Genomic DNA, 25,704 nt, shown 5'->3' with positions numbered 1-25,704 from the left:
AACTTTAAGCCAAGGAAACTTATTGGAAGGACGCCAAAGCCTCGCAGTCAGTGGATGGCTGAAAATTAGGCTTGCACAGGAGGAGGTACCATGGCCTTTCTAGAAGCTGGGATGCAGGATCCCCAGCCTGGCAGCCAGAATGGCATGCAGTGAGAGTCCCTGCTAGGGTGAAATGGAACATCAAATCCCAGGGAGGTTGACTGAGGCTGGGTGATATGCCTACTCTTACTAGATGTGGGTAGGGCCCCCAGTTACAGTCTGTGGGCTCCACCTAGTAATTCCCTAAGAGGAAATTAGGAAGCAGCTTAGGAAGAGAAATGGCACTCTGGACAGATAACTTTGTCCGCTACTATGCTGTTGCTTGCATCTTTAAAGTTGATTCCTGCTTTTTTTTTTTTTTTTAAGATTTATTTATTTTATTCAGAGAGAGAGACTGAGAGGCAGAGACACAGGCAGAGGGAGAAGCAGGCTTCACGCAGGGAGCCCGACGTGGGACTCGATTCCGGGTCTCCAGGATCACACCCCAGGCTGCAGGCGGCGCCAAACCGCTGCGCCACCGGGGCTGCCCTGATTCCTGCTTTAAAATGAATGGACACTGCTTCTCCCATGAAAGCCTTCCAGGTTACCATGTCCCAGTGCTCTGTGCTCCTATGAATGTCTATAAAACCAACGAACCATAAGACAAACTGGAAGATGACAATTAGGAGAACCGATGGGTTACCAGTTGTCCCACTGCCGATGACTTCATCGCTGTGTAATAGTGGTTGTATCAGTTATCGGTTGCTGCACGGCATATTACCACAAACTTGGCATCTTAAAACAGCACAGCTTTACCACGCCACAGTTTATGTGGGTCGGGAGCCCGGGAGCAGCTTGTCTGGGTTCTCTGCCTGGGGTCTCCCAGGGCTGCGATCAAAGTGTCATTCTTGAGTTGCAGTCTCATCTGAGGCCCGACTGGGGAAAGATCCATTTGCAAGCTCATCTTGCAACCTAAGTTAAGCTTACATTAAGTTAAATGAACTTAAGCAGGTAAACTGAGCAGTTTGTGAGCTCACTCAGGTGGCTAGAAGAATTCAGTGCCTTGCGGTTCTAGGTTAGGACGGAGGATTTTGGTTCCTTGTTAGGTGTTAGCTGCAGGCTCCCCTCAGCTCCAAGGCTGTGCCGGGCTTCCCTAATTGGGTGACACTACAATCTTACGTAATGTAAGCTCATAACCACGTACATGTAATCATGCACACTCCATCCCCTTTGCCGTATCCTATTAGTTTGAAGGAAGACATAGGGCTCACCCACACTCAATGGGAGAGGATCCCATGAAGGCATGCACACCAGGAAGTGGGGGCTTGGGGGCAAACTAATGAATGTCCAGCGGAAGAACTGAGTGGGACGATCTCGAGCTGTCTTGGAGTCGAACACAGCTCCTTCTTTCTGTGCATCTGATTTCCCCAAACCTGCATCCTGGGAAGGAACCGGTAAGGGGGCAGAACAAAGTCTCGGCCTCGTCTCTCGAACCCAGCTTTAGGGGAGGGCGAGGGGATGCAAGGGGCTTCAGCGCCTCGAGCTACCACGACCGGGTGGGTTTCTCAGTGGTCTGCGTGTAGTTGAACCTAGTGGCCTCCACTGACTGGCATCCTTTGCTTGTCTTTACCATTTGGCAAGTTACCACCTCTTTCCTGCGTGGAAATGCTTCTCCACTTATTCACACATACATCCTGTCTTCCTCAACTGTAAGTACCTTAAAGGCAGGAGCCATTTGTTCTATCAGGAACTGTTCACAGGACCCCGAGGTAGCGTAACAGCAAAGGCAGAGAGGTCCTTTGGAATTAATAGCTCAGATTGGTTCTCTAGCGTGAAGGAAGGGGAGTCTGCAGATCAGTGTGAAAATCTGCTCTTCGCTGTACTCGGCTGTGCAAACAAAACACGTATATTTGAAAGGGATGACCTTACCAATGCTCCCATTACCCTGAGTGTGCCTGGCTCCTACCGCAGCAGCTGGGCTCATGTGTTAGTGGATGGGGAACAGATAGAGACCGGTACCCGTGAGTCATTACGTATTCTAGCAGAGTGAATCTGGGCTTCTCGCTTTAATCCCAGTGAGCCTCAGTGACCTCATCCTTTTAGCTTCTGGAGCTAATGCTTTAAAAATGTATAGCACAGTACCTACTAGCATGTAGTAAATATACAGGAAATAGCTATCATGATGATCCTTTAAGACCCTGACCGGGGAAAGCCCGGGTCATTGTGAAAGTGCAGTTCATCCCATTACACGGGGGTCAAGGAAATGCATGCTTAACCCCCGTGCAGCTCGTTCCTTCTCTTGGAGCTCATGGGACTTTATTGCGGTAGCTCCTTGAGCAAATTAGAATCCTTACTGCTACTTTCCTATCCCCTGCTTGGAAGTGTGGTGGGAGGACTGGAGCCTGCAGACGGCAGGAGACGGGGCCGGAGCTGGAAGTGCCAGGCCAGTGTAGGGAGCAGCACCCTTACACCTTTCATTTTCTAATCTCCCAGGGCATGGTGGAAAGCATGGGAGACTCTGCTGGGTGTCTGTAGCCACACAACAGCCTCTCCAAAGCCATTTTCACCGCTGAAAAGTCAAGCCACAGGGAAGATGGTAGGAACATTTCATAAACGTGGCACATCTAAAGGAACCCCGAAGGCACTGTCCTTACCAAGCATCCGCCTCCCCGGTTAGTGAGCGTTTCCTTTTCTCCCAGCAGCGCTCTAACCGGCCAAATGAAAATGTGAAATACATTTAGAAAAGTTTTAATTTGAACAACTTATGATTAAAAATACACTTTATAAATAATTTTTCCATAGACTTGATTGAGGATCATTGCAAACTTTACAAAAGGACACACGGCAACAAGAACAGATTAAAGGAATTACAAAAAACAGAGCTACAGCCATCCCATTTAAAAATACAACATTCCACATCACAGCGTTTCCATTGTGCAAAGGTGATGAGAATGCGGCACCGCGCATGTCACATATTCAGTCAGAGGGAAGTAAACTTTAATACGGTTACTTGGCATAATAGCATAGGCACAGCTCAGAGAATAAATCCTTTCTCCCAGAAAGTTAATACACCTTAGTTCAACATTTTGCTTTTATCTGGTAGGTCTGATAGTTGAAATTAGCTTAGTACAAACATATATATATATAGATAGATGTGTGTGTGTGTGTGTGTGTATAAGAAGGAAAACAAGTATCTGCTTTGAAATTAAGTAAAGTCCCAACATATTTACAGTATTTTCAGAGACTGTGTTCTCCAAATCAGTCTGATTACTTTTTCTCTATTAAACAACTTTTTAGAAAATTAAATGAAGCCCAATTTGTCAATTAATGGACATCCTCTGTTGAGACTTCCAGTTTTCTCTGTGGGACAAAGAGAGCTCCTACAGAGGTTTTCTTAGCACCATCGAAATCCATGCAGGATGGGCCTGTCGGCTTCACTGGTCCACCCGGGGTCCGGAAGAAACTTTCGGCCACTGACTGTGACCCTTTGGGTGTCATCGGAACCGGCTAATGGGAAAGAGAACAGGAAAGACAAGTCAAACCTGCACAGGGAGGCATGGCTTTGATAGCCTCACAGGGCCGGGCCGGAAGGGTGTGGCACACGGTGGGAGCCCAGCAGATTTTACAAATGGCTCGGTGGACTCCTTGGGTACTCTTGCTGGGTTTGGAAGGCAGCTAGGCCTTCAGTCTCCCCCTCCCATCCTTTCCTTCTTCAAGGAAGGGAAGCAAAAGTGAGTCTTCTGTGATACTGATGATAGTTGGGCCTCAGTGACCCAAAGGAAAAAAAAAAAAACCCGTTGGATGGAAATGCTCTCACCTGTTGTGAACCCGTCACAGCAACTGATTGTCCATTTGGTTGGTTCTGGCCTGGCACTGGCGAGTCGTACCTGGTGGCCCTTCCTTGCTGAGTGCCTGCACTTTCCGGCACGACACTAATGCCCTCTAGTCTTGGAGACACGGGAACAGCTCCAGGGCTGGCGGACACCTGCATACTGGGGGAGAGGAGTCCCAAGTGCTGCAGTGTGAAGTTTACAATGGCTGAGCTTGGGGTCTGACCGGGAACAGGGTGGCTCGCAGCGAGAGCCGGGCTGTTCCCGACAGGCACGGCTGCCACCGAAGTTGGTGAGACCATTAACTTCAAAGGTGTTACATGAAAAGAGGGAAAATTAACAGCAGTGAGTTCGGATGACGTCACTGGAATAACACCTGGAAAGACAAGGGGGGAAAATATCTTAAAAGCACAGGCATTTGTCGGAGAGGCTTATAAGGCTTAAGTGAACTTGGGCCTGACCCACGTTTGCATAGTGTTTTAGAGACACTCACCTGTGATGGGGGAGCTGTAGATCCTGTGGTTTGGGGAAAGTGTACTGGAGTTTTCTTTACTAGACAGAATGGACTCTGCCCCCAGGGACGAGCACTGGGTGAGAGGGATTAGGTATCCTGATGGAAACAGGGTCTAGAAAACAAGGAGGATTTATTTTACATATGAATATGGAAGGAAAATGGACAGGTACCTGTGCCAGGACTCATATCCCTTAGCGGTTGTTTGTCTTATCAGACCAAAGCATCCAGTGGTATGGGCTACGGGCAGGCCACCTATGCAGCTACTGGAAGACGATTTCGCTCCCTCCCATTCCAATACCCGTCCTGTTAAAAGCCATGTGTTTCTCCATTGCTGTCTGTGGTCTCCGGAAGGGTCCTAAAGCTAGCAGTGAGCCTGCTTAGAGGTAGGATGTGCCCAACACACCCCCTCACACTGACATCCTAAGTCCCGCTATCAGACTTTTTGGTATGAAGTAGCGCTAAATGTCAGAATTACATTTAATGCAGCGGGGCACCATGGTGGTGCTGCTGTATTTGTTATAGGATTGTTCTTGAATTATGCAGGACGGTCATTTCCCAGAGAGTGTTCTAGGGAACCCTGGTTCCATGGGATGCAAGTTAGCCCTACTTGAATCATGGTCGAATGGGTCTTGGAAATACTGGGTTGAACAAAGGAAAAAAAAAATGGTGACTTTATTAGAGAATTTCTGAGGGGCTGTAATGATGGAACGCATTATAAATCTCCAGGGGGGCATCCAGCATATAGCATTTCCTGGGCAACTTGGCAGCTACATTTTTGGTAGTGTTGGTATTCAAGGGAAACATTTTAAGAAATGGTGATTTAGAGAAGGGGGCTGGCTGCCAAAATCATAGGCCAAAATGCGGCTTCTGGGCTACTTTTAGAAATAAAGTTTTACTAGAACACAGCTACGTCCATTTATTTATGCTCTGGCTATAGCTGCTTTCTTACATTTCTAATAACAGCAGAAGTGCATAGGCAGCACCGAGACCATATGGCCTGCAAAGCCAAAAATCTTTAGTAGCTGGCCCTTCCCAGAAAAAATGTGCTGACCCCTCATTAAGAACTAAGTAGTTATACAACTGTGGGTTTTTCCCCAGGACCTTAGGTCCCAGCGGATACCAAGCAAATGCTCTTGATAACGTACAACTACAGGGCAGGGCCCCAGAGTTCAGAACCTACAGATAACAAGAAAAAGAGAACTGGATGGTTCATACTGGAGACCCACAAGTCACAGAGCAAAAGCTTTAGGCAATTAAGTCACATTCTAAACAGAAATGGCCAGTGTTGGGCTGTGTGTATCCCCTCAGCAAGCCTGCTTGGTCGCTGCACTTCTCCAAACAGCCTGCCTGCCTGGGGGGCTACTGCCTGAGACGTCTGTTTCCGCCTTACCATGAGCGGGCCTGGCAAAAGCTAAAAGCAGCTCTTGTAACCTGGGGGGCCCTCCTTTTATCTTCCTCCAGATATTTCTTCTCGCCATTGTCAAAACAACACCCTGCACTTTGATCTAGCTGTTAATAGGTCCCATCTTTTCCTTGGGAACCAGTGAATGCAGAGCCTGCAATCCTCGCTCACAGTGCCCCCAAGACACTGTTGTTTCTTTATCAATTTTGCTTCTTAAATGTCTGGTACCGTTCCACAGCTTTACTGGCTGGTTCCTCGAAAGCTGCAGGAATAGAAACTTTTAATGGGGTGGATTTAGGCATTTTACAAATAGCTGTTCTTTGCCACCGTTAATCATACTCTCTCAAAGTACAAGTTACTCTGGTTGCTGGTTTAATTCTTTCAAATCTTCAGCAAAACCTCTACTAATAATTATTTTTCAATTTTCTACAAGCTGCATTCTTCAAAAAAAATCTTTTAACCTATATAATGTCAATTCCTTTTCTTTTTTTTTTTTTTAAACCAGAGCTATTAATTAATTAGCAGGATGAATGAATTTGGTATATTTCAGCTTGCATGTTTGTCATCTAGGCTACATCAGCCCTCTTTCCCCTTTCTCCTGTTCCATCAACCTGTTTTATTTTTTTACTATTTCTTGTCATTCACTACCTAACATATTTCTGTTTATTTGTACACTGTCTTCTCTCCACCCGTAGAAGTGTACAGATTCTCAGTAATGTTTGCTGAATGAATTAACACAGGAATCTCTGATTTTCTTTGTTCCGCTCAGTCCATGCTGAAAAGAAATGGTCAACATGAAGTCACAGAGACGAAAAAAGAAGCAAAGGGACGTGGAAAATCTATCTACTGAGAATCCTAATCCTGAATGACTAAGTGGGCAACAGGGGACCATTATTAAATCATATCCATTGGCCCAAAGAGATTATGGACCTCCCAGAAAATTGAATCAAGCCAGAGCCTTGTGATTTTCCCCTTCGCATGTACATTAAATGCAAAATGATACTAGAGAAGATAATAGATGTTTTGAATGGTTACCATGAGGCCATCCTCGGGGAAGATTTGACAAACTCTAAAGCCTCTTTAATAACAACAGTTAGGGATAATACCCTTTAGCTTATACAGCGCCTTAAAAGGATCACAGGCCCCTTTATGTATATTATTATGTAATAAATTCACTTAACCTCACAAAAACTGCAACATGGCCCTGGGGCAAGTATTCAAAAGCAACAGTCACCAAAGGCAGGTGCTGGGTCTGATTTGCTCCAGACCACAGTGCTTTTATACCCAGGCGATGATCAGGAAAACACTGGTAGGATAAATTCTTCACGGATGTGCAAAAAAAAGATGTAGAGAAGTAAAATAAGTTAATAACAGGGACAAAATGAGGGACTAACTTCTGCCTCTGTTTATTTGGTGATAACATCCTTCCATATATAATTGTCTTGAGGGAGAAAAAAGGAGATGAGGTGTATAAGAGTGCCTACTGGTAGGCAGCTAACAAATGTCCATTCCTTCCTAAACTTAACCCCACCCAGGAAAAAAATGATCTGGAACACGGAAATCCCTGGGAGCCGGCGCATCGAATCTACCTACCATCGGCCAAGATAAGCTTGACTATTCTATTACACAAAACAGAAATTTTGGTTTAAATTTTGAGGTGGGAAGGAAAAACAGAGGGTACAGTTTGTCTGCCAGGCGACAGATGCCAGGTAAGTGACATCAAACAAACATTAGGTAATGACTCAGAAAGCAGGAGTTAGAGGAACCCTATGCATCCAATCCATTCATCTGGGGTTACGTCTGCTTGTAAATTATTTAAGACTTTCATGACAGGTGTTTGCATTCCAGTATGTGACAGAGAAATGGACTTAAGGACAACCACCCGTGGTGCTTTAAAAAGCGAACAAATAATCCCTTCCTCCAAAGGTTAAAAATGTCCCTGTCGTCATCCCCGTCAGGGGATTAGCTGTCTGGGGCTTTGTTTGGATTATGGGATGCTAAGGAATGGTTCCTCATCTTCTGAGAAACTGCCCTTTGCTCTGATAAATTTCACGAGCTACTGAATTCTCCTCTGACCAACTGCGGAGTTTCTAAAGCCTGACACAGTTCAAGGCTGTACTTACCGCGGAGACATTTTCAAGTCCTTTTAGGTCCTCTTTAAATTTCTTTTTGGAACCACCGTCCTCAAGCGTGCTTGCCCTCTTTGAGCCTCTTTCTCCAGCCGGCTCCTTGTCTCGGGTCTTGGCACCTGGTCTCTCCGGCACTGGCAGCAAGCTTCCGGGCCTGGTGGACGCACTGGCCTTGGCGGCATCACTCGCTGCCTTCTCGGTGGTGGCATCTGTGGCATCTTTTGATCGTGTAGCTTTAGAAGAGGGAGTGGGGCAGACTGTGGGGCTCAGGCCTTGGGGTGACGTCATGGTCTGGGCTTGGGCAGGCTGCAGGTAGATGGCATAGGACGGGCCTGAAGGGGCCTGAGGTAGGATCACCGGCACCGCAGGTGACAAGGGGCTGGGGAGGAGGGGGACCACCCCCAGGGGCTGGATGAGGGACGGTGCCGTCAGTTCCAGCTCAGCATTTGCTGGGGTGTCCAGAGGGGCCACAGGTTTGCAGTGCCCAGATCTTGCCAGCTGGACTTTCACTTTCTTTCTGGGTTCACTAAAAGACAAGATTTCCAACATGACACACTGGAAACACTTTTTCTCTAGAATGTTCCACCACTTTAGATTGGCCTAGATTGAAGCCATGCATTCATGAAACTAGCAGCTCGCGTCTGTAATGACTGCCTAAGAGTTATAGAAAAGATTATCTCACCAGTTTCCCAGGCTAGCGAGGAGTTTTATATAAAATAAGTAATCCTAATGATGCGACGTAAAACTAATTCATCCTGCCACTAAAGAGTATTACCACCTACCTTGATTGCTCTTCTAACTGCATTTTGCAAATAGCTGCGAGTTGAGCCATTTTACTTGGGAAGGGTGCTGAATTCTGAGAACTCTCAGCTGGTAAAACAGAAAAGGGTGGGGGAAGAGCGTTGGTCAAAGCAAAAAACTGAATGCTCACACAGATGAAACGTCACTGAAGACAAAGGAACAGAAAACCTGCACCTCCCCCCCAAATCACACAGCAATTAAACGATAAAGCCCACCAATTCCTTTTGATCCTTTCATTCATACAGGAGTTAGGCTTCAAGTGGGTCTGGGTAGAAGGGTATTGAAAACAGTTCTCTAACGAGTACCGTAGGGATCAACTAAGCTAAAGAAGCCGATAAAAAGGAATTCTTCTGAGCGGAGCCCAAAACCTTAATGAAAACATACCTTTGTTGGTCTTGATGGGGCTGCTGGGGGCAGAATTGATCTTTCTCCGGTCACTTTCGATGCTCTTTACCAGTTTAATAAGAGATGGGTGTCGAGTGAAGTTCGGTTTCCCACGCGTGGAGAAGAGGTTTTTGGCACAGTTGTCTTTCGAAGGATGCTTTGCCTCCAGATCGGAGCAGGGGAGAGGGAGGACTGGGCCCCGGCCTGAAAGAGAGAAGGGCAGGAGGTCAAAACCCGGCTGGCTCGGCCTCCCCGTGGAAGATGAAGTCCAAGTGTAGTCCGAGATCGATGTTAGGAATGAAAGCATCCACAGGTATAAAGCACTGACCTGGGGCCAGACCCTGTCTGATGTGCCTTACGCACAGACCTTGTTCATCTTATTTTAACTGAATTCTGAGGTAAGATTTCAAGCTTTAACATCTCTGAAACCCACTGCATCCTACAACCAACCAGTAGTGTAGTAGAGTGTAATCATTAGTGGTTTCTCTTTCTTATGGATACAGACACAAAATTGTGCATCTTCTAATCCGTGGAGTCCTAACCCGATGACAGATGGCAAACCTCACTGCCGTGGGCTGAATATTTGGGCCCCTCAAGTTCACAGGTTGAGATCCTAACCCCCAAGGCGATGGTGTTAGGAGGTGGGGCCTTGGGAGGTGCTTAGGTCAGGAGGGCGGAGCCCTCCTGAACAGGATTCAGGCTCCTATAAAAGAGGCCCCACCGTGCTCTCTACTCCCTTCTGCCTTGTGAGGTCATGACAAAAAGACGGCCGTCTACAAAGCAGGCTCTGGATATGTTGGTGCCACAATCTCGGACTTCCCGGCCTCCAGAACCGTGAGAAATAAACTTCTGTTGCTTGTAAGCCACCCAGTCTAAGGTATTTGGTTACAGCAGCCTGAACCAGACTAAGACACTGTCAACAACTCCATGAGGTAGGTAATTCTTGGGAAATGCAGCCCCACCTCAGAGACACTCAGCCACTCACCTTGGTCTCTCAGCTAGTAGAACGTGAGTCTGGGATATGAACCAGCCAGTCTGGCCCTAGAGCCTACACTCTGCATCCCTGCACCAAAGGACCTCTCTCTGAGGTCCCAGCCCACTCTTGAACTGTAGAAGTCCACGTATACACAGATTTTTTTTTTTTTTCACTGCAGTACTGTAAATGTGTTTTCTTTTCCTCATGATTTCTTAGTAACATTTTCTAGCTTACTTCATTGTAAGAATATAGTATAGGATACATATAACATACAAAGTATGTGTTGACTTTATGGTATTGCTAAGTCTTCTGGTCAATGCTATAGGCTATTTTAGTAGTTAAGTTTTGGGGGATTCTAAAGTCATATGCAGGTTTTTGATTACACCCCTAATGCCTGTGTTGTTCAAGAGTCAACATATATTGAAAATCACAATAACCTTGGAAACAAACCACCGTTCTTCCCATTGCACGGGGAGGAAACAGCCTTGGACCTATCACTTGCTCCAGGCCACACAGCTAATGAGCTTCCCTCCACCTCCGTGGCCTTGTGTTCTTGCCACCAAACACCTCGGCTTGGGATCTTTGGTGGAATGCAAAATGTCAGAACCCCAGAATTGAGATGGAGACCAGAGTATCGATACTGGAATGAATTCATTTCATATTCTCAGTGTGTGTGGGCTCCTTTATGGTCGCTGAACAGGATAATCATTAAGCAATAGTTTCTTATGGATTTTCTGAGATTTTCAACTTTTTCAGATCCTTTCACACAGGCTCTGCCTGTTGGGTACAGGGTAAGAGGCGTTTTGGATCTTGGGGTCGCTGATGGAACCAGCCGCCGCGCTTTCCATATTGGCACTCGTCTCTGTCTCTCCAGCAACTTACAGTCTTGCCACGTGGGAGTGTGGGTGGGGAGAGAAAGGGAGACTATCTCCCAATGTGCATTAATTCAGAACAATGAAGCGAAGAATGAAGGGAAGCAAATACATACCACTGGGACTTGGACTGATCTCTGGGCCTGTCCATTTAAAAGCTGGTTTTCGGCCTCTTTCTTCTGTAACATGAACTTTCTTGATAAGATTCAGGCTACTCAGAACATTAGCTATATCATACAACCTCCTAATTTTTGCTGGAAAATAAAAGGTATATATACCACTTAATGGAATAACGAAAGATCAAAGGACTCTGCTTCCTAAGGACGTCACGTATATTCAAAGAGCTATCCTAGCCATCAACGTCAAACAGAGGAAAATGGGACCCTTTCAAGTTATTCTGGTGCTACTGCTTTAACTCACACAAAAAAACAGGTTTAAATATTGAAAAGACTTCAGTTGCTGCGGGTACCGAATTTTGAAATGACAAAGGTTGAAAAAGGAAAAAATGACTTCATGAGATCACCCTATTGGGAACTACGTTACAGATTTTTGAATACAAAGTTCCCACTGCTGGGAATCTTCTAATGAGGATTCAGAAGAGTTCTAGGAATCGAAATAAAGCACTGATGATAAATGTATCGCTTTCCCACTTGGGAGAGTTTATAACAATGAGACTTATTCACTATCATAAGCATAGAGGATTCTATACCCCATCAAAATTTGTATAGTTTTATCATTGTCCTTACGTGAGAGGCAATGCAGAGATTAGTTAATTCTACAAATCTTACATATCTTAAAAAAGTTTGTTACAAGAAGCCTGCCTTTACTTCCAGCTTGATAGTACAAAATTAGAAATTGGGCCCCTTCTTCACAGCCATGCCAGAAAGTTCTGAATTCCCTGGGGATTCAGCAAGTTATACATCTGCAGTTCCTGGAATGGTTTCCAGCGCTGTGACTAACCAGTGAAATGGAGGGCTGAAAACTGTCTGGGGAGTCAGAAAAAACAGGCAGCCCATCAAGAGTCCCGGGACGTGTTTTCTGAAATCCCATCGTCTCCCAAGGCAATTGCCAGTATTATTGCCTTTACCCTCGACTTAATTTTGTCTTATAGAGACACTATCAACCTGGAGATATCTGAATTTACTTTCTCAGGACTAGGGTGGTTTACAGGGATGGGAAAGGAGTCTGGGTGACAACTCCTGGCCCCCCCTCCCTGCAGCGGGTCCCCTGTTGAGGCTAGCCTCGTGCCTTGTGGGGAGAGGTAGGCATGCAGCAGGTCCTTCCCATCTGCTAAGTACTTCTTTCTGCATGCATCTCTTCCTGGAGCCTCTTGCAAAGCCTGTCACTGAGGTGCGGGCTGAGCTCTGCGTCAGGAACTCAGTGCAGGCCCCTTTCCTACTTTGAGCAGGCCTGGCTAAGACCATTGTTTTCAAAATGGCCAACCAACTGTGCTGCAGGTAGGTCACTTCTAGGAACAATCTTAGAAGAGTTACTTATTTCTACCCATATATATGAGAGCAGAGATCTGGGTTCCAGACCCACTTTACAATTTACTGCTCATTTAGACTTCAGGCACCCACAGGGCCCACGTGTGCAAAATGGGGACGGTGTTACAGTATCGAAGGAGGTAACTTTTAAGGAACTGTTTATAAGCCAAAGTGCTGGACAAATAAGACTCGTTATATATGTATCTTTGAATCCTGCATGTTAGCAAAAACCGGTATAATCAGTATAATCGTGGCTTCTGGGGAAAAGTGAAGGTACAAAAGCATAATTAGAGAAGATGTCAGGCTAGGAAATGTATTTGGAAATCAGTTGAGAAGTAAGATTTTACAGTCTAAGATGAGGTCCAAAAGCCCATGACAGTCACCACACTTACTTTTAAACTTGCTTCTATCCAGATCTTCCACGTGGTCTTCCCCAATTAAAATCTTGGCAGCGATTTCTAGGCTTACTATCTGAGGCGTTGACACCAAAAACAGCATCACAAATTTCTGGCTCATCACTCTTAAAGACTTATCTTTGCGGCTGTTTACAGAAGCTTTGGAGAAGGATGAGGATTAGAGAATTAAAATTCATGAAGGGACAAGTGACTTCTAAAGTAACAAGGCTAAAAATACCACAACCTCATCAGACAGTTGGCAACTGCAGCATTTTAACATGTTGAAAGGCAGCAGCAGCTTTAGAACAGTGTTCTGTAAGGAACCTTTTCCCTTAGGCCTCTGAGAAGCGCTATGTAGCCCAGCTCTTCGAACCATTGCTCACCTGCCCGAAATTCCACTCCAGGGAGTTCGACAAAACACATGTCTGGGTGTCCATTCTGGCCAGTGTTTGATTTGATGATATGATCCTCTATACTGTAAGTCTTACTAAAGTCAAACTCTTGTTCATATTCTTTCTTTTTGATCATCATAATCTGCTCCGCATACTTGTTCTCCTCCCCGACGCTTTTCAGAGTCCCCAGGGTTTTGTTGAGGTTATGTCGCCCGTGCCAGGTGTACCTGTTTTTGGCGAGGCGGCTCACCATGTGTAAGCTCTCTAGGACGTTCACAATATCGTAAATGCGTCGCCGCTCAACATCTGCAAAGAACGAGCAATTGTACGTACTAGGATCAGATTTTGTAATGTGTATAGAACGGAGTAACTTTTTCGACCCTGATCTATTGACCAGCAGGGTCTGGATGATATAACTTTATTTACACTCAATAGAGAGTGTGAAGGTGAGAAAGACATGTTTCTGCTCTCATAGTGTACAAAGAATATGAATTAGACAGGTAACCTTCATTAAGGGCCTACTGTGTGCCATACAGCTTTAGGAAACGTTTACAATAAACTGGTGAGGTGGGTGTTACTATTCACATTTTACTGACGAGGAAATAGAAGCTTAGGCTGGAGACGCAGCTCACCCCAAGGTACAGAGCCAGTAAGTGGCAAATACAAGTCTTTAATGCTCTAAATTCCACATATCATGACCTGTTTTTTCTATTACTCTTCAAAGCTTGCGTGGGCATGTGGGCATGCATGCACATGCGTGTGTCACACAGACACACACAGCTGTCAGATGATAGGTACAAAGCACTGTGATTTCTTGCTGTTCCTGGACCCTGCCAGATATGCCCCTGTCTGAAGGCCTTTGTAGTAGGCTACTCTGCCTGGAATTCCTGTTCCAGATGCCTTCATTGCTCCCCACCTCCACTCTTTCAAGTTCTTGCCTAGATGTTACCTTCTCAATGAGGCCTGACCTGACCACCTAATTTAAGCACACACCCAGCACTCCTGGTTCCCCTTTACCCTGTTCTACATTTTATTTTTCCCACAGCATGTGCTACCTTCTAACATACATTATTACCACTTGCTTACTATGTGCTTCGTATAATACCTATCATTAGCTCTCCTTACTATCTGTCCTTTGTGTACCTCTCTATTGGACCCCACTAGAAAGTAGGTTCCAGAGGAGGAAAGATTTTATTCTTTTCATTCACTGATGTCATCTGAAGCTCCTACAACATTGCCTGGCACACAGTAGGTGGTCAACAGCTACCTGCTGAATTAAAGGTATAGCCTACATGGAAATGATAAAGCATATGTCAACTGATGAATCTAAATGGCATATTCTTTTTTTTTTTTTAAAGATTTTATTCACTCATGAGAAACAGAGAGACAGAGAGAGAGAGAGAGAGAGGCAGAGACACAGGTAGAGGGAGAAGCAGACTCCATGCAGGGAGCCCGATGTGGGACTCGATCCCGGGTCCCCAGGATCACGCCCTGGGCCGAAGGTGGCACTAAACCACTGAGCCACCCGGGCTGCCCAAAATGGCATATTCTTAAAATGTGAAATCAAGTTGATATTTATAAACATGTATCTGGAAAGTAAAACTTTCTTCGTGGAATGATAGCTATATATTAAAATCTCCTGCACTGGGGCTCCTGGGTGGCTCAGCTGGTTAGGCATTTGCCTTCAGCTCAGGTCATGATCTCGGGGTCCTGGGATGGAGCCCTGTGTCAGGCTCCCTGCCTAGTGGGGAGCCTGCTTCTCCCTCTCTTCCCTGCGTCTGCTTTCTCTTACTGTCTCTGTATCTCTCTCTCTCGCTCGCTCTCAAAGGAATAAAGCCTTTAAAAAAAAATCTCCTGCATCATCTCTTTAGTGCCAGATTATAGTATTGTCACAACTCCAAAGATATCCCACATTTGACACAGACCCCTTTTTAGCTGTAACTAGATTCAAGGAGTAAAGGGGTAGGAGGAACACAGTAACTTTTACCAAACACAGAAATGTACTGGTCCTCAGGAGAGCAGAGTGCAGGGAGCGCTAAAGCCCTGCTTCCACTCACAGCAGCACATCCTCATCATAAACTGTGAAGAGACCGTTCCTCAGCCCAGCTCTTCAGGGCGAGAACCGAGACAGAAGTTCAAAGTTGCAGCTGTTTATGAAACAAGTCATAAAACAATGTTGCTTTCCCTTGCAGCCTCAGAGCTTTCGAAATGCAATCAGAAGCAATCTCCATTGTGATTTTTTTACTTCTGTTTGAAGACTTACTCAAAGTGGAAACTCTATGCCTTTATTCTTAGATTGACAGGGCTTTAGAGATTTATCATTCCTACGTGGCATCGCTGCGTCATGACAAACACTGGCTAGATGAGCATGGGTCTGAAGGAGCAAGTCCATGAAGTCACTTTTAATTATTAACCGTCTCAGTGAGCTCTCTGCACACTTACTAAGTTCCTCGGCGACTTCGTCAAGGCAGATGTCATTATTCACAGCGGGGTTGGGATAGTTAGGATATCGTGCTAAGAACTTATGACACAACAATCCTAAACTCTTCTCTTTTCGACTTGGTTGGGATTTCTCATATTCATCTCCGGATAAGTGTTCCTACAAAAGAAGAGGTCAGTAATGTCTGAACCAGAAATAAAGCTTGACAGGTTTATTAAGGTCGCCTGCACTCGATGGCTAACACGCTTAGCTGCAAAATTTTGGAGTGGGGGGAGGTGTGAGCCAAGATAAACTGCTTGACAGATCTAAAAAGGAAGCTTGAACTGAAAATAAGTCAAAGGCTCAAAATTTCTAGTGTTGTATTTGAGGGAGTCAAAACGTTTCCTGTGCTCTGAAGGCAGCTAGTAACAGTCTGTAGGTGGAGATGCTTAAATTGCTGGTACTTTTGTAATAGCACCTCCTTCCTCCCCTACACACACACACACACACACACACACCCACGGGCCTGTCGGTGCCCACCAGTCTCCACCCAGTTTTCTGCAAACCTACGTGTAAACAATCTTTGGCCTCAGGTAATCCATTTCTGCTGTCAAACAACCCCCTTTTCTGATCTCTGTTTCGTATCTCGGGGCTCACGGCACTGATGAGCATTTTCAGGTTGGCTGTTGGTGTCCACGGTTCTCCCTGGGAGATTTCCTTGGGTTTGGTGGGTGTGGTCAAAGGGCCCAAGTCGGGCTGGATGTCTGGCAACACTATATTTGCTGCAGTGGATTCTTTCAGGGGTGTTTTCATTAGTCCTCTTTTATGTGGCTCAAAAAAGAGATTTTCCTGGTTTAAAACAAGTTAAAAATTAAATCCACTATAAAACAGGATCAGATAGCTTTTGAGTTTAGAAATTGTACAATAAATAGAATATTGCTAAGGAAAAAATTGCCTAATGAGGTTGGAGAGTCACTTAAATTAGTAACTGTATTCCAATGATCACTTGACGCTTATGGTCTTTTTGCTAGCTAAACTGCCATTTTAATCTTGCAGTAAAGCACAGACTTAAATTTTTCTTATGTTCCAAGAATCAAAAAACGAAAAACCCTTCAAAGCCTAATTTTACAGCCTTTTTGACATAATTTTTGATTTAGAAGAGTGTTGCAGGTAGTATAGAGTGTTCCTATATACCCTTCACTCAGCTTTCCCTAATAGGACTGATGATTGTAAGCGACCCAAACCTCCTAGGAGTGACTTTTACACAGGACACTGCAATAAGTCAAGGCCTACACGGCAGAAACCGTGTCCCATTCCTCTGTGTGTCCATCTGACACAGTGGCTACATGCACCGAAGGCTAAAGAGGTAAAATGCCATTGATGTGGAAGAGGCAGAAAGCCAAGGGGACAAGGGTGAGGTCACACCATGGTCATACTGGTAGGCAAAACCTAGTAGGGAGCAAAATCCAGAGCAAAGAAAAGTCTGCTCTTTGAATATTTACCCCTCTCACTTTATAAAAGGAAAAATGGGGCCCAGAGAAATAAAATTAGTTATTCAAAGTCACAAAGCTAGTTCCTAGCAGAGGTAGGACTGCCACTGAAGCATGAGGGTAAATTAATAGCAGTTTACAAATAGGATGAATGGAGATTATGTTTCTTTTACTTTCCGCCACTGGGGACTCCATACATTCTTACTATCTGTGGCTATTTTAGAGAAAATGCTTGGAATGGCAATACATGAAAGAACACAGAGACTCTGGTTCCTCAGTGACTTTAGGAACAAAGATTAATGAGGCTGTTTAACACGTCTCTGACTCCTTGGGATTTGTCAAGAGCTTTTCCATTTGTATTTTCACCAAATCCTGTAGTCCCATTCTGCAGAAGAGGAGACCCTGGCTGAGAGAGGTTGCACAGGCTTTAAACCGGAATATCCTCAATCCAACTATAGTGTTCTTACAAGGAAATCAGCCTGATGGGCACAACGGAGGACCCTCCCAAGCATGTGCACCCGAGAGGTGCTAACCTAGAATGGCGTTTCTCTAAAGGCATTTCTCTAAAGTTCTCTGCCTCAGACTATCAGAAACTATAGCAATTCTCTTACTTGAGGAACTTGCATTTTTTTTTCATTTTTTTAATCTATCAGTAGTTGGACACCAGTCAAGATACCCCTACTGAAAAATCTGTTATTTTGCAAAATGTCTACCTCAAGTTTAAGAAGCTGCCGATTTGATAGGAAATTACCTTAAAAGAAATCCGATCTCAAATCTTGTCAAATGCCCTCTCTGAATTCTAACTGTCCAAGAATTCTGAGAAATATCACAATGCAGCCAACCAATTTTATTATTCTTAAAAATGCCTTTTCTCTCTGCTTATCTCTTTGGGACTTCCGTTTGGAATCAAACCGTTAAAAACTTTGGATTACTTTACCTCTGGCCAAACTCTTCCCCTCTTTAAAAATTAAATTTCCCTTCCTTCGGGGTTTTTACAGAAGCTAACTAAAAAGGGATGTGGCATTAATACGATATTGGATGTGGAAAAATGATGGGGTGAAATCAGGGTGATATCGCATTTCAAACTGCAAGGAGGAATACTAAAGTTAGAAAGGTACCTTTTCATTCTCCATTCTGTAAATTTCTCATACATTTAGAGTCTCTTTAAAAATGAAAAATCTGGAGTTTCTCCCAACACCCTGAGATGGTTTAAGTAGTCCAATCAATTCTATTAAAAAGTTTATTTTCCTTAAAAAGAAAAGGAAACAGATACAGTTAAAAGAAAAATAAAACCAGGAGCTCCGTTGAATATTCCTTCATGGACACCGCTAGGCCACTTAAACAAAGACTAACGAAAAATGACAAATTACATGTACATTTTATTCCGTCCCAGAGCTTAAGCCCCGCCGGGCCGAGAACCTCCATCAAACGCCTGTAAACTCCAGCAAACCGATCCGCTGTCGTGAGACTTAAAGCAAACCACAAAGCTCCCAGTGACAGTGGTCTCCCACCTTCACAGAAGGCGCGCCATTCCCGGCCCTCACCGCGGGGACCGCAGCTAGCACGAGCACCCACCTGTTCCCAGGTCAGCGCCCCGGCCCCGAGCCCGCCTCCGGCTGAGCGGACACGACCCCAAGCATCTGGATCAACGTCTGCATCTAGATGCCTGAATTTTTGCCCTTGACACACACACGTGCACAGGGTCAGCTGCAAAGTCTTGGGAAACAGCTTGATAGGGAGCTTCCAAATTCAGTCCTTCAAGCTCCAAAAAGTCCTCCGGGTATTTAAAGAGCGCCAGATGCTTAAGACTTTCTCTCTCTCTTTTTTTTAAGACATCCTTAAAGATGCAAAGCGCCGTGTGCTCAGTGTCGGGTGGCCAGTTCGCGCCACGCTGCTGGATCCCCCCGCCCCCCTCCCCGAGGACGCGTCGGTGCAGCAAAGCCACCAGGTAGGCGCCCCGCGGCCGGCCCGCGCCCCGCGCACTTCCCCCTCCGCCCCGCCGCCTGCCCCTCCCCCCGCGCGGCCCGCGCGCCGCCGGCCCTGCAGTTCCCGGACGGCTTCGCCGCCGTTACCAGGCAACGACTCCCGACCAATCAGGGAGCGGGGCGCCGGGCTGTGATTGGCGGCGGCCGCCGGGGGCGGGGCCGGACCTTGCGCCTTCGATTTAAAAATTTGGCGCGGAAAGCCGGGCCGTGGCCGGCGCCGCCCCTCGGCTGCGCGGGGCCTGAGCGCGGGCAAACCCGCGCCCGGAACCACGGTGTCCCCGCCCCTCCCCCTCGCCCGCCCCCTCCCCTCTGCGCGGGAGCTCAGCTCCTCCCTCCACGGCCCCCGGCGGAGCGAGAGGCGGGAAACGGCCGTCGCGGCCGCGGCCCTGCCGAGCCCGCTCCCGGGGCCGGGCCGGCTGGGCGCCGCGTCCCGGTGCGTCCCGCTGACCTGTCAGTTCACCTCACGGTTGGAGCTGGCGGGGGGGGGGGGCTGAGCGAGCGGGGACCCCCCCGGCGCCCCTTCCCCTCCCGGGTCCGGGAGCCCGCGCGTCCGGCCGTCAGTCGGTCCTCTCGCCGCGCCGAGGTGGGTGCCGCGGAGGGCAACGCCGGGACCGGGACTGGGGGGCCGGCGGGCGGGCGGAGGGAGCGTGACCGTCCCGGAGCAGCCGAGCCCCCGATTTGAAATTAACCCGCTCCCGGCGCGAGGCGATCCCGCGGGCTGGGAGGGCCGCTCCCCTCCCCCACGCCGCCCGTCCCGGCCCCGGCCCCGCGCGCCAATCGGAGCCTCCAGGCCCGAGCCGCCGGCGAATCAGGCTGCAGGCACCGCCCTCGGGGCCCGCCTCCGCCGCGGAGTTGGGGGAAAAGTTCAGCAACTTTTTTTTTTTTCCTTCCCCCCCCCCCCCCGGCCCCGAACACCCCCTCCCCTGGCTGCAGTTGGGGAATGAGGTTTGGCCCTCCCGGGGCACGCGGGCTGAGACCCGGGCGCCTGCGCTGCCGCCCGGCTCGGATGCACTCACCTGCCCCGGGGACCCGGGCCGGGACCACTGCCCCTTGCATCTCCCGCGTGCACTACCGCGCTGCCCACCACCTGCCCCACGGCTCCCAGAAACTGGTGTGTAGAGGGCGACGCTTGACCACTGGTGCGCACGCTCGATGGGCGCGGGGGTCCTGGCCGAGACGGGAGAGCTCAGGTGTGGGGAGGAGGAGGAGGAGGAGGAAGGTCGAAAACCCGCCAAGCCTGTGCCGGGCGCCCTCCGGCCGGCTTCCCTCTCGTGGTCTCCCACCCGCTCCTCCCTTTCCTCCGCCTTGTCGTCTTTCCTCTCTTTCCCCTCTTTTTCCGGTCTCCGAGCCTCGGACAGCTTGGGCGTGGAATATCGGGGAGTTCTAGACGGCCAGCAGGATTGGGAGGCGCTCTGGTGCAAAGCCCTCGTTTGCGCAGACGGGGAAACCGAGGCCCGGGGCGGCCGGGCTGCCTGGCGGGTGCCCGGGACGTGCGCGCGCGTGTCCGCCTGCCGCGCCGCCCCCGCCGCGGAGCGTTTCCCCTTTTCTCGGGGGGACCCGCGCGGGAGCCGCGGCGCGGCCCGTGTTGCCCAAGCGCGGAGCTCAGGGCGCCCATCTACCGACGGTTTGGCTGGAGCCCTTCCCCCTGCAGTCTCGCGTCTCTAAGCTCCAGCAAGGCCCCCGTCCACGATCTCCCAGGCCACTCACGTGCCCGCGAATCTCCAGTGCAGCCCTGCAGCGCGGGACGCGCTCACAGTCCCCACCGCAGAGCAGGGCGGGGCTGCAGCGACCCACCCAGGGCCGGGGCTCCCTTCCCCGCGGAGAGCGACCCTGGGCTGCGCGGGGTGGCCGTCCCGACGGTTAGGGCCGCGGCACCCGCGTCCTCCCCTCCCACATCGACCCGAGGCAGATGCTGCCGGGGCCCTTCCACCTGGGAGCCCGCCTTCCGGGGTGCTGTGCAGAAGGTCTCCGATTTAAACCAAAGCGGGGGTCACCGGGCAGAGCTCTCACCCCCGACGGCACTAAGCAGCTGGTTCTTACTGAGCCCGGGTCCACCTTTTCCGGAGCAAGGTGTGCTTTTACATCAGGAAAAGGGGGCCAGGTGGTGTTTCTGCTTTGGCCACGGTTTCACAGATTGTCCCCCCCCCATTGCTCCCTCATCCCCAGCACTGATAGTGCTCCTGCTCCCCTGTGTTCAGAGGCAGTAACTAATGGGTTCCTATCTGACCTACCTGGCCATCGATGCCACAGGTGTCTGAGTGCCAAGGACCTATAAGGCAAACAGTGCAAGGAGCAGCCCCCTCTGGTGACACTGCACAGGGGGCATGTCATGTAATGCTCCGCCCCAGTGTTAAGCATGGGCTGGGAAAGCGAAGTAGAGCGTTTTTCGGTAACCGGCCCTAAGGGACAGGGCTGGGATTTGAAGCCTAGTCTGTTACTGCTAAGGGCTTTCCACGGGAAGCCGTGATCTCCGCTGGGCTGGTGGCACCCTCACTTACTCCACGGGACAGTTGTGCCCCGCGTCACAGAACAGGGGTAGGTGAGTGGCTGCAGGTTAGCTGTCGAGTCAGAACTGGGATCCAGGGCTGCTTGCTCCCAGTTCATATATCCAGTTTCACTGCCTCCGAAAAGTTCCTGTGAAAACAACGTCCGCGGCACCTGAGACCCGTCTTTAAGCACCTGTCCCTCCCCGTGCCCCCAGCGCAACAAAATAATAATTTGTGTTAGTAAATCTTGTTTTAATGACAATTGTCTCCTACTGAAGCATGTGAAATTAAAATCCAAGTCACTGACTGATGAGAAGTAGGTCTTGTAAGAGTGAAATGAGATAGTTTTAAAGTCTTACCAGGTCTTTTCTGTGAAGGTAATGAAAAAAAAAAAAAAAAGCTGAAGCATTTCCCCTCAACCCCATATCGTGTGCCGATGTGAAGCTCAGCAAGAATGCGAAGGGAAGCGGCAGGACTGCTGAAGACTTCCACGGTCACTGCAGAGCCGAGAAGGAAGGCGGAGGAGAAGGACGGGCTGAAATCTTTTTTTTGTGTGTGACTTTCCCACCAGATGTGTTTTCCGTTCATTAGTTTATCAAATCCAAGGGAATATTTGTTCATTTGTTTCTGGTCTTTCGCTCACCATGTTGTGTAATGTGTGTCTCACTGAAGTTAGACCAGTTTTTCCACTCTCTGCTGCTACCCTTATGGTTTGCACAACTCGGAGGGAGACGTGTTGTGTAATGTGTCAAGCACTCAAAAAGGAGAAAAGACGTAAAGGGGGAAAGATGAGTGTCACCCGACGTGTCTAGATTCCAAGGTAACGCTCAGGATTTGGGAATTAGGGTGTTTCCATCATCACCAGAGCCTCATCCAGGTGGCGGGTGGCGGGAGGTGAGAAGAGCAGCACCCCACCCCCAGCCAGGCAGGCCCAGGGCTAGCGAGGGAGGTGCTCTAACTGGGGGGCTCCCAGACTTTTTTTGTCTTGCTGCCACACCTCCCACGTTTGGCCCCGTGGGGCAGCTCAGGGTTGTGCTATTTCGGCAGCTTGGGTTGGCACGGCCGCCACAAAACAGCTGCCTAGAGCTTTAAATGGCACAGATCCCCGTGTGCTGGGTTAGATCACAGATCCCACTCCCCCCCGGGGTTCTTTTAACTAGTTACTCTGTCCCCAAAAGAATTGTGGTGGGTCCAACCTGGGCAGGGTTTAAAGCGGGTGGATATAAGGGACGCAGGAGGTGGGACAGCCTGGGGCTGGCTTGTGCCCACCGCGGAGCTAGGTTTGGTCAGAGCCGCTGGCAGCGGCAGGCAGCTGAGCTGTGTAAGAGGACGTCCCCCTCAGCTCTCCTTGACCTCCTTTGGGGAGACCTCTCAACTGATGAGCCCTGGATGGATGCTTGCAGCCCCGGACTCAGCTGCAGCAGCAACAGTTGCTGCCACATATCGAGCAATTACCACATCTAAATTTTTTAAATGCTTTGGGGGATGATTGAACACAAAATACTGACGACCCTTCTACAGAATTGGAGTCTGAGTTCTGCCCTCATTGTATTATTGTATCATCTGATCTTAAAATCGTCACGGAGCTGAGGATCATGTAGTCTTAGTGCTTATTTGTAGGTTGGAGGAACCCACTTTTTTCCAGGTTCTAGAGCATTAAAATGTATATATACCTGTACACACACACACACACACACACACACACACACACACACAGATTCCTGGGAGTGGGGGGCGGGCAAGAATTTATCACATGAAAATGTCCCAATTGGGCTCAGCGGTTTAGCTCCACCTTTGGCCCAGGGCCTGATCTGGGAGACCCCGGATCGAGTCCCACTTCAGGCTCCCTGCAGGGAGCCTGCTTCTCCCTCTGCCTGTGTCTCTGCCTCTCTCTTTCTCTGTGTGTGTCTCTCATGAGTAAATAAATAAAATCTTAAAAAAAAAGAAAATGTCCCAATCCCATAACCTTCCTGACCAGCAATTATAACCCTTTGTTTGAAGTCTGGTGAGGAAGGGTGACTGTCGTGATCCCCTTGAGACAGGTTCCTCTCTCCCTGTCTTGATCACAGCCCTGTACATCCATCTCTGTTACAGACACCCCTCCTATTACCACTGTGGGCTCCTGCAGGGCAGGGAGAGGGACTTCCTTATCTCTCTCTCCCCCCAGTGCCCAGCTGGGTGCCTGGCCCAGAGCAGGGGCTTGATAAATGTTGGTTCATTGAATAATGCTCTAGTTTTTTTTTTTTTTAGATTTTATTTATTTATTCATGAGAGACACACACAGAGAGAGGCAGACACAGGCAGAGGGAAAAGCAGGCTCCATGCAGGGAGCCCGACTTGGGACTCGATCCTGGGACTCTAGGATCACACCTTTTGCCCCGGGGCCAAAGGCAGGCGTTGAACCGCTGAGCCACCCAGGGATCCCCCTAATAACGCTCTAGTTTTGAGTGCCATCTCACCAAGCCCAGAAGATACCCTGTCTTCTAACCTCTTTATGATCAGCGCCAAGTTCAATGTCTCACACCTGCTTGGTTCTCAGTGTTGGAGAAAATGAACTTGTAATTACCATCCATTTAAATTTTTTTTTCACTTTAGCTAAATACTATTTCCACTCCCCTCCCATACTCACAACTCTGTTTTATCTATTCATTTACTTGAGCATAGTAACCTGAATGCCTACTGTGTTGCCAGATCAAGCAGTAGAACAGCAAGTGGTAACTACTATTATTATCATTATTATTTTGCTTTTTTTAAAAAAGATTTTGTTTATTTATTCCTGAGAGAGACACACAGAGGCAGAGACACAGGCAGAGGGAGAAGCAGGCTCCATGCTGGGAGCCCCATGTGGGACTCCATCCTGGGACTCCAGGATCACACCTTGGGCTGAAGGCAGGCGCTAAACCGCTGAGCCACCCAGGCATCCCATTATTTTGCTTTTCTTCTGCAAATGTGAGACCTGTTTGTCACTCCTCAATTTAGCGAACGTGACTTTTTTAAAGATTTTATTTATTCATGAGAGATGCAGAGAAAGAGAGGTAGAGACATAGGCAGAGGGAGAAGCAGGCTCCCTTTGGGGAGCCTCATGTGGGACTCAATCCCAAGACCCTGGGATCAGGACCTGAGCCGAAGTCAGAGGCTCAACTACTGAGCCACCCAGGTGCCCCTAACATGACACTTTTTTCATGTTCTTCCTCTATTGTAGTTACTTATTTAATTTTCTGTGGGTATTTTTCTTCCCTAGGAACCCAAGTTCTCTTCTTTCCTCCTTTCAGCCTCATGCATGTGTCACTTGCTCTGAGCCTAGGGACTGTGCTGGCACCAGCCACAGGGCACAGTGGCTGCCCTGGGATTATGGCAACAAAGCCAACTTTTCACTTACCACTCTTCTTTCTCTCTTTCTTTTCCAGGGACATGGCCTTCATTTGGAGAAATCGTTTGCTTTCCTTCTGAGCCTTTTCAAACCACTGCTTTCAGAGCCCCTGGAAGAGGCCTGGTTTCTCCTGGAATGATCACTGAAGTCAGCCTACATGAGTTAGTTAAACCTTGGCCGGCTCGCAGTTGTGTCCTGGAGTGGGGAGCCAGGAAGACAGAACAGGTTCCTGGTCAGCCAAGGTAGGCTGGGGGGCATCCCCCCACAGCGTTACAGGCTGTCACCAAGCCCTCCGACACCCCCCTTCTTCCTCCGGCAGGCGTCTTCTCCCGCCTTGGCACTGGTGAGTTCCCCATAAATTCATGGTTTCCAGGATCTAGTCTGACCTAATATATCTCAACAATACCCAGATATAATTTGGTAGAAATCAGCTGTTCGCTGTGCTGCTTTATCATATGGAACAGAGATTGACCAGGACCTACATAATTCATTTTGTTGGCAAAACACTCAGGATCCTCGGAAAAGAAGCAGATAGCTCCCCTCTCAGCTTTAACTGCAAATGCTCAATAAAAACTCTCAGCATTTGGCAGTATAGAAATCGGTTGCGGTAATTGCATTCGGATCTGCCCACAAAATGGAGACTTTTACATGTGCTTTTTAAAATTTTTTTTTTTTGTAAATTTTTATTTATTTATGATAGTCACACACACACACACACACACACAGAGAGAGAGAGAGAGAGAGAGAGGCAGAG

General features: G+C 48.3%; 3 protein-coding genes across 9 annotated transcripts in view; 2 read left to right on the top strand and 1 right to left on the bottom strand.

The window, feature by feature from the left end:
• The window catches only part of ZDHHC13 (zDHHC palmitoyltransferase 13), a 100,952-nt gene extending 94,394 nt beyond the window's left edge, over positions 1-6,558 (top strand). Inside the window, exon 17 of the mRNA XM_077866229.1 lies at positions 6,534-6,558. Coding sequence (XP_077722355.1) covers positions 6,534-6,543 — 10 coding nt within the window. The 3' untranslated portion in view covers positions 6,544-6,558. The remainder of the gene's footprint in view (positions 1-6,533) is intronic.
• On the bottom strand, positions 2,751-20,387 carry E2F8 (E2F transcription factor 8). Of its 4 annotated transcripts, none has more exons than XM_077866225.1 (13): positions 20,111-20,387; positions 18,228-18,357; positions 16,190-16,468; positions 15,643-15,799; positions 13,192-13,506; positions 12,806-12,967; positions 11,043-11,180; positions 9,079-9,282; positions 8,676-8,763; positions 7,888-8,419; positions 4,342-4,474; positions 3,836-4,224; positions 2,751-3,525 (listed from the first exon to the last, which is right to left on the bottom strand). In XM_077866225.1, the coding sequence occupies exons 2-13, from the start codon at positions 18,240-18,242 to the stop codon at positions 3,343-3,345; spliced, it is 2,595 nt and encodes an 864-aa protein (XP_077722351.1). In that variant the 5' UTR covers positions 18,243-18,357; positions 20,111-20,387; the 3' UTR covers positions 2,751-3,342. The 4 variants fall into 4 exon arrangements, with proteins under 4 accessions (XP_077722351.1, XP_077722349.1, XP_077722350.1 ...); XM_077866223.1 differs by lacking the exon at positions 20,111-20,387 and adding an exon at positions 19,543-19,803; XM_077866224.1 differs by lacking the exon at positions 20,111-20,387 and adding an exon at positions 19,555-19,803.
• The window catches only part of LOC144294545 (uncharacterized), a 23,474-nt gene continuing 17,189 nt past the window's right edge, over positions 19,420-25,704 (top strand). Inside the window, exons 1-3 of one of the 4 annotated variants that reach the window (XM_077866230.1) lie at positions 20,008-20,233; positions 24,988-25,192; positions 25,270-25,293. In XM_077866230.1, coding sequence (XP_077722356.1) covers positions 20,035-20,233; positions 24,988-25,192; positions 25,270-25,293 — 428 coding nt within the window. In that variant the 5' untranslated portion in view covers positions 20,008-20,034. Of the gene's footprint in view, positions 19,678-20,007; positions 20,234-24,987; positions 25,294-25,704 lie in introns of those variants that run through there. The other 3 variants (XR_013361902.1, XR_013361900.1, XR_013361901.1) reach the window with 3 other exon arrangements.

This window comes from Canis aureus, chromosome 23 (genome assembly GCF_053574225.1).
Source record: "Canis aureus isolate CA01 chromosome 23, VMU_Caureus_v.1.0, whole genome shotgun sequence".
Taxonomy (NCBI): Eukaryota; Metazoa; Chordata; class Mammalia; order Carnivora; family Canidae; genus Canis; species Canis aureus.
This window is presented reverse-complemented; position numbering and strand designations above follow the sequence as displayed.

What these genes read in the sequence shown, in the direction of transcription:
- E2F8 (XM_077866225.1), bottom strand. An exon ending in GATCAGTCCAAGTCCCAGTG is followed by an intron (nt 9,283 to 11,042) that starts GTATGTATTTGC and finishes TCTCTCTTTCAG; the next exon opens with GCCGGGGCCCAGTCCTCCCT. An exon ending in CCCCATCAAGACCAACAAAG is followed by an intron (nt 8,764 to 9,078) that starts GTATGTTTTCAT and finishes CTGTTTTACCAG; the next exon opens with CTGAGAGTTCTCAGAATTCA.